At 45.7% G+C, this 8,260-nt stretch overlaps 1 protein-coding gene and 1 long non-coding RNA gene across 3 annotated transcripts in view; one reads left to right on the top strand and one right to left on the bottom strand.

The window, feature by feature from the left end:
- The first annotated feature begins 1,526 nt into the window (after positions 1 to 1,526).
- Vn (membrane-bound neuregulin protein vein) overlaps positions 1,527 to 8,260 on the top strand; it is a 326,537-nt gene continuing 319,803 nt past the window's right edge. For both annotated transcript variants that reach the window (XR_011717187.1, XM_071697083.1), the window contains exon 1: positions 1,527 to 2,797. Coding sequence is in view for 1 of the 2 variants with exons in the window: in XM_071697083.1 (XP_071553184.1) it covers positions 1,606 to 2,797 (1,192 nt within the window). In the remaining variant the exon portion in view is untranslated. The remainder of the gene's footprint in view (positions 2,798 to 8,260) is intronic.
- The window catches only part of LOC139767631 (uncharacterized), a 289,471-nt gene continuing 287,713 nt past the window's right edge, over positions 6,503 to 8,260 (bottom strand). Inside the window, exon 8 of the long non-coding RNA XR_011717189.1 lies at positions 6,503 to 8,239. This is a non-coding gene — a long non-coding RNA (uncharacterized lncRNA). The remainder of the gene's footprint in view (positions 8,240 to 8,260) is intronic.

Here is an 8,260-nt window from a genome sequence, read left to right as displayed (position 1 = left end):
CTCGTGTGTGTATGCCGCGTGCGACAGCACACGCGACCCGATCACCCGTCGTCGACGATCCTGCACGGAGGCCGCGGCGCGCGACCATCTCCGCGCGTGAGGAAGCGGTTTCTCGCGCGCGCGCGCGAGAGAGAGAGGGAGATAGACGGAAAAAGAAGAGAGAAAAGATCAGGGGGGGAAGAGAGAGAGAAAGAGAAAGAGAGAAAAAAAAATTTGCGAAAACGGAGCACGGGGAGAGCGTGATAGCGCGCGAGTGGCAACGGTTCCTAATTACTCGTACTCGTCTCTTTCCCTCGTCAACCTCCTCCCTCTTCGTTGTCACGCGGATCCGGCAAGGGTGGCCCCCGTGCCGAAAAACGGTATCGTACGTGCGCAAGAGTGGTAAAGCGTCGGGCCGAGGAGTGTAGTGCGCGAGCGAGCGTGCGGGTGGCCGTACAGTCGAGAGAGGAGCGGTCGTCTCGTGGGTATATTTAAATAGTGTCTCGGCTGATCAGAGAGGAAGCCAACACTCTCTTCATCGTCGTCGTCGTCGTCGTCGTCGTCGTCGTCGTCGTCGTCGTCGTCGTCGCCACCGCTGTTGCCGTTTTCGTATTCCCGTTTTTGCCTCCGTTGTGAGAATCTTTCGTTTTGGCCACCGTGTCCCGCTCCCTCTCTCCCTCTCTCTTTCTCTCTCTCTCTTTCTCACTTTTCCCGCCTCGGAACGCGACACTGAGTCTCACGCGAGGGGTTGACGAGACGATCGCGGAATTCCGCACGACTCGATGTCGCTGACGGATCGGACGGTCGCGGGTGTTCCCTGCTGCGAGGTCGATCAGTTCCGTCTGCCTGCGAACGCGAGCGAGCACGTGGACTAGAGAGAGGACTACTCGTCACTCCGGTTCGTCGACTGTCAAGATATCGGAGATCGTGAAAGAAGTCGGGGCTCGCGACGTAAACGATCGACGAGGCCCCGATTCAAGTCGGAGCAGGATGATCGTGCCGATCGCGCGTCATAATGATCACGACCTATGAGAGATCCATGCTGGTTGTCGCGTCCGCGATCGTCGCAGCCGCCGGACGGGATCATCTGCGATAATACGACATCTTCCCGTGGAGAGAGTGGAAGACGCGAGGATAAGGAGAGAGAAGCGGCCGCATGGTGCGGCTCGCCACGGCTGCTCCCGCCAACCTTGAGGATGAGGAGAACAGTGTCGCGTAGGATGAAGAGGAATATGGAAGAAACCCCGACGTTCCGCTACCGGTGGTACAACACCTCGTGAGGGAATCCGAATCCGGAAGAGGAACCCGACGACAACCGGATTCCAGCCATTTGGCGAGCGGGACGAGACACCGTGAATCGAGTCACCGCGGGTGACTAATCGCGAGGGGGGAAACAACGAGGAAGATACGGGGAACGGGAACTCGGTTAACATATAGGACTCGCGAGAGTACTTGCATCGGCGCAAAGGGGGCACGCTCCCCGAGGCTCGAGGAGGAGGAGGAGGAGGAGGAGGAGGAGGAGGAGGAGGAGGAGGAGGGGGGCGAGAAGCGCGTGCCACTGTGCGGAGTCGGGGTGACCGAGGTGTCGACCTCACCCCCGATCACATCAGCTAATCAGGTTGGATAATGTGGGCGCCTCTGCTTTTGGCCGGGTTCTTAAGCGGCTGGTGGGGCGCACTCGCGCTCGCGGCAGCACCCCCCGCCATTCGGGACACCCTCGGGAAAACGTCCCGGGCGACGACAAGCATCACCGAGGCGAGGCATTATCGTCCGCTGTCGATAAGCGTGGTGGACGAGGCCGAAGTTACGGGATACCGCGAGTCGCGAGGAGGAATTCAGGCACACCCGTCGGGACCCTCGTCGTCCGAAATTCATCCCGTTCGTCGCGACCTCGATTTGAGCTTGGTGAGTCTCGAAGAGGACCCCTTCAGAGATGGGGAACGATCGTCGGAGAGCGACACGCGACAGATCTCGTATTACTTCACGACACGTGGCGCGACGTCGCCCGAGGTGGATCCTGGAACTCGGCGGATCGCGCCGGATCCCGAGGACCGACCGGAGGACCTCGCGAAGGACACCCTCCCCGCCGTCGAGACGCCGGAGACGCGCGGATTACGCGGCGCCTTTCACCCGGAGATAAACGATTCCGGTCTGACTCGCGCGCCCCGTCACTCCTCGACGCAGGCACCCCTTGCGTATCCCCCGGCGATGGTCGTGTCGACACCGGCGGAGTCGTCGATGCAGCGGCCGCGGATCGCCAGATCGACGAAGCAGAGACCAAAGAATCGCACCAGGGCGGACTCGCCGCGCGAGCAGCGGCGCCGTTGCAGAAACAAGGACCGGGGCTGCCGCGGTCAGAATTGGTGTCCCGATGTCGACGTGGGCAATCGGGCCTACCTGGCGCCCACCGTGTTCGAGGGTAAGGCTCGCAGCATGTCCTCGCGGAGGAAGCCCGGCCTGAACTACGCGGTGACCTTCGAGGTGAAGCAGGTATACAAGAGCCAGCCGGGCTTTCAGCCGCTGCAGAAGAACGACAGCGTGCGGCTGCATTTCCGCGACAAATTGGTGCCTGGCAAGTCGACCGTGTGCAACAGCCACGAGGCCGGCAACAAGGGCAACAAGCAGCAACAGCAGCAGCAGCAGCAGCAACAGCGCGATAATCTGAGTGGTGTGGTGCGAGCCAATATTAAAAGGGGCAAAGTGTATCTAGTGTTTGTGAATCGCGTGGGACCCAGAAACTTCACGATCCTCGGCGAGCCGGTGATCCGAAACAAGAAGAACGAACAAGTCGTCCAAGCTGTCGTTCGACCGGATTACGGTGAGTCCTAAAAATTATGCGATCTATAATCCCTGATTAGTCGATCGGATGCGTGCTGATAGAAAATGTTCGAAAGTTCGACGTAAAAAAAAGCAAAAGTACCATTTTGCTCCAAACTGCAGCTGATAATAATTAATAGTGCGTATATGGAGAATTTATTAAAATATTTATGACGAAATGAATATAAAACAGAATGTCTCGTATACTTTCTTCACAAATGACTGAATATTGTTTAGAGAGAAATAAGTTTCTCTGAACTCTTTTATTGTGGCACTTGTTGCACTTTTTTACCTCTCTTCGATTTAAGTTTTTTATTACAACATTAATTTAACCAGACATCTTCTCTTAAAAGATAAGAGATGAAATTGCTAGAAATAAATTTACCGCGCATTATACTATGCTTGTGAACATAAATTGACGAATGTGTGTATTTAATTTATGCAAAACTTTTTATCGTATCGTGCTACGTACTTCTTGTTGAAAATTTTTAATATTTTTCTTTAATGTAAAGAGATAAAGACTTGCATATTTTATGCTTATAATGAAAAAATGTGTTTGACTGTAATAGGCTAACAAAGTCGGTCTCTTAAACTCGATTAATTTCAAATTTCGCTTTAAAATCATAATTAAGGGCTTTAATTACCTACTTAGTTTCGAAATACAGAAGCACGAATTATTAGCTCGATTTTCGACAGCGAATATCGATCTGTAAAATACGCCAATAAATCCGTTGCATATTTTAGCACGTGAAAGAATTTAACATCCCTAAGGGCGTTCGAGTCCGAATAAACAGGAGCATATCGCGTGATATCTCACTTGTTCCCGATAATTGTTCGTCGCAGAGCTACCGCTCTGATCGATTTGTGATGACTCGAGGGCACGATCGAGCTCGATATACTCTGCCTGATAGTTTTTTTAGTTGAAACGCGTCGCCGATGTAGAATTCTCGATCAATTTCGGGATATAGCGCGGCAATATTGTTAATATGGAGAGGGATGCTCCAACAGGCGCGTGTACATATTTCCCTTTTGCAGCGACAGCTCGGCTATATGGCAGCTAACTTATGTAAACGCACGTGAATATTTTAATTCGCGCGTAATATAGCACGGATGTGCAGGCACATTTTACGTTTAAATTCAGTACTAACTATTATTAATTTAGGGAACATGTTTTAATTGTTAATTAAAAGCATAAACTCTTACAAAAAAATTCTACGGAAATTTAGCAAAATTTATTTATTCGACTCTCAAAGTCTCAAATGTCATTTTTATTAGGTCAAAATAAATTTATAACCTTCGCGGTATTGCTGTAATACGGTTTAATTTCTTTTGGTGGTACGAGGTATCCGTGTTTTAAATCAATTCTCACATATATATTCAACATCGGAATCATTGGAAATTTACAGCAAGCAAGATTGAGATATTAAAGATTGAGATCATATATGAATTTATAACATACATCTTCGAATATCTTCAATCATGATACTTTGATAACCTGACGTTTACATTATATAGTATCCAATAATATGAAATCGTTTTACAAAATTCATGTCTAATCTCGGGAAGATCGTAATGTTGTTACAAAGGCAGCTTCACGAGAGCAGCAACGAAGAGTCGTTTTAAATTACACAACAAATATCTTTTTTCGCACTTCCGCGAATTTCAAGGACAGCGTAATCTTCCACGGAGTGTCCAAGCATTCGGATTATCTCGTTGTGACTACCTACGACGCCTACGTAGAAGAGAGGCGCGAACGTCGGGACGCCGTGCGTCGCGCTTATATTTAACCCGCCACGTAAGTCCGCGAATCCGCGTCGCGTCGCCTCGTACCGAATCTCTCGTGCGCCGCCCGCCGAGATACATATACCGCATCCTAGCGTTTCCCTCGCGTGCGGACGCTTCGTAATCGCCGATTAGCGATGCGCGACATCGCCCTCGCCAATCATCGCGTCGCGTTACGTCGCTCGCGTCTCGCGTCGGTGCTTAACGAGCGGTGAATTTTTGAAGGTGGTCCAATTTGCTGCCGGCGTCGGTTCAATGCGCTTCCACCTCTCCGCGCGATCTCGAGACCATTGGCTCCCACCTCATTTTGGTGGCTGCATGGATCGCTGCCGGATGACTCTACCGCTTGACTCCGCTTGACGACCTTCCGCGGTCGATCTATCGCGCCGAACGTGACGAATGATGGAACAGGGTCATGTTCCCTCTCCGACAGACACGCTCCATGAGATCTCTGTAAATGACACCGAGAGGAAATTTAATCGTGCACATGTATTTCAGCTTATATTTGCACATGTATTTTGCTTATATTATTACCTAAAGTTATTTCATTAGGATTCTTAATTAAAGATAATTTTCAGCAACTAGAAATTAAGAATGGATATTTTGTTTAAAGTTTTTAAAATGTGATTTTTGATTAATTATAAACATCACCGTTATAATGTCTGAAATACTTTTTCATATTCTGTACAAATATCAAATTAATATAATTCGAATTTAACAAATTTTCTTAAACTGTGTGAATAAGCACGCTTTACATTGCTGCGGCTAAAGGATCGAGATGAAAATGGATTAGTTCGCAAAAGGTTCTTTTCCACATTGAACGTTGAAAATTTCAACGTCTTGTAGAAATCGCCGGTGCAATTGAGACACGAGTAAGGAACGATCTGATTTGATTTACCTTAAACGCTCGGCGCGGAAAAGTAGAAAGCCGCCGGCGCCGGCGGTACGACAAATTCCGCGCGGGCATTGGAGGATGACGGGATCGGTGTCGCAGGCTTGCAAATTTTCTTCTTATCTTGAACTTCGTGTGTCGTGACGGAACGTAAGCGGTAATCGTGAGCGCGCGCGTCGGTTCCACCTGTCCTTAACAGTTAACAAGTGGCGCGTAATCGCGACGACGACAGACAGGTCGGAACGAGCGAGCGGGCGAGCGAGGCGCACGCGCTCGATCTCTAACGTTAACGGAATAAGAGGCATTAATGACACGTGATAGTTAAGCGGCCACTTCGCGTAGCTAGTACTACTCTATATACAAGGTGTCCGAGACATTTGCGCTGACTTTCTCGACCAATTTGAGATTGTTTTTTTTTCGCCTGTTGGATGACTTGCTGGAAACTGTTGGATGTTACACGGTTAGAAGAGATTACTTGAAAAAACGTTAGTATACTTAATCGGCCTATCTACTATCTAGCGAAACCACTGCCAAGGGAACGGGCTTGGAAAAATTAGCGGGGAAAGAAGACCCTGTTGAGCTTGACTCTAGTCTGGCACTCGTTCCTATTTCTCTATTTCTGTTGATTGCTATTTTATTTCTGTTTTGACAAATAAGTACTAATCTGTTTCAAATCAATGATTTATTCACTAGTGAGAAACTGAATCCAAATAAAGAGCTTTTCGTACGAATTGTAAATTAATTATATATCAGTCTTATTGTACAGTCTTCAATGAATTTTGTTAAAGAAAAATTCATTGAAATTTTTGTAGGATTTTTTATTTTAATGATTCGATATATATATATATATATATATATACCCCCTCACGCGATGATAGATATATTCTTTAGCACATTTGCACTTATCAATTATTTCTTAACAGAAATAGCTTTTCATTTTTAACGTTTTAATCTTTAATAGATTAGCTCTTGATAAAACAGTTATTGACGTAATCGATACGAAACTTGCATAAAGACAGTAGTAATCATAAATATCATAGAAAATATATTGGAAGCATTTCATGTTCATTACAATAATTCGATCTGATCGATACTTGCCCTAGAATTTTAATAAAAAGTCGGGTAACAAAAGCTAGGAGAGCAAGCTGGCAAATAATTATTCTTTCAGAAATCCTTGATTATTACAATTACGCAAGAGGCAAACCATTAACCAACAATTTGTGCAACTAGTTAAATAATTGCGTAATACCGGTGCACGCAATAATGCATGATTAAATTGCTAACATCATTCCTGTGGTAATTCTCGATGATTTATATAGTGTATTTGCATTCAAATTATTTCACCTAATCTTTAATTTAAAATAATTTAGCTATCAAATCTTTACTGAAAACATTTTGGAAAAAATGAAAAAATGCTTTTGTTGATATAATATCGCAAAATATAGAAAAAAAAACTTTAAAAGTATACCATGTTATTTTATTTAAATGAAAATTATATCATGCTATCGTTGCAAATAACACCAGTAATTAATACAAATAATCCAGCTTTATTTTATTTTATTGCAATTTACCTCAACACAAGTTAACTTTTATTTATGGACACGCTATCGACCTAAATTCGTAATGCAAATGCAATACAGATAGTTTTACAATCTCTGTAATAGACGTTACCACTTTAGCATACTATATCTCGCTTCGACTAGTGTAAAATAATATCACAACAAACGGAAATAAGTTTTACGATGTGAATTATATATAGAATATCGATAGGCAAATAATACATATATAGACATTCATATAGGTATTCATAGATCTTATATATATAAGATTTTATATATAAGATTGTCTTAAGTTTATCTTTAGATACTCCGTAGCCAATGAAACGAGCATCTAAAGATCGTTCAGCATCTAAAGATAAACTTAAGACGATCTTAAATATAAGACCTGACTATATGAATATCGGCCATAATAGTCTGGGAAGAAATCGATTGACACGAAGTTCAAGCGATAAACGAAACTTATTTCAGTTGTTCGCGTGAAACCTAAAAAATTCCGCGAGCACTGATCTTCAGAACTATCTCAAAGCCATTTTCCTCTGAATTTTTTAGTTGAATTCGCAATTACGAATGTAACATCGCGAATTAATTTCCGGGACTCATTTGTTAATCCGTACCGCATCGGCATGGCTAATTTCCAGGAGAAATACAGAACCATAAACATAGATCTTAGGCATTAAGACGAAGTACATGACAGTTAGGGACGGTGTTGTGAAACGACGTCTCGTGATTATCGCGACATATCGATTTTCACAAACGCCGTTTTAATCAGTCCAGCGTAACTGCCGCCGGAACAACGCCTCAGGACCGATCGCTTATCCAAGTTTCGGCGAAGATAAGCGAATTCCGGTGAGAAAACGTGCACGGGGGTCCTTTGACGTCCTCGGAAACTACCAGCTGGTATTATCCACCGTCGTGTCGTTAACGTTTCCATCGTTCGTCTTCGTCGTCCTCGTCTCCATCGCTCGTCCTCAGGAGTTCATAACTGTTGCGCTCGTTTGCTTAGCGCCTACCTGCTCCGCGCGCGTGTATTACATCCATCTCGACGGCGGATCGAAAGTTTTCGCGACTTATCCCATTATCGTTTTCCGAAGATCGTGACAGGATATAAGAGGGGACGTCGAAAAGCAGATACAGGGCTGGCACGGCTCGTGTGTTTAGGGGATTGTTGTTTGAGGTCCCGCGTCTCTCGAAGCTCCGCAGAAAGGCAACCCTAAAAAAAATTTCCTTTTAT

The sequence above is a fragment of the Temnothorax nylanderi genome, unplaced genomic scaffold (assembly GCF_030848795.1).
Source record: "Temnothorax nylanderi isolate EJ_2023f unplaced genomic scaffold, tnyl_v1.0 TNYL_tig0011_pilon, whole genome shotgun sequence".
NCBI lineage: Eukaryota > Metazoa > Arthropoda > Insecta > Hymenoptera > Formicidae > Temnothorax > Temnothorax nylanderi.
The sequence above is the reverse complement of the archived record's forward strand: the minus strand, read 5'-3'. Positions and strand labels throughout refer to the sequence as shown.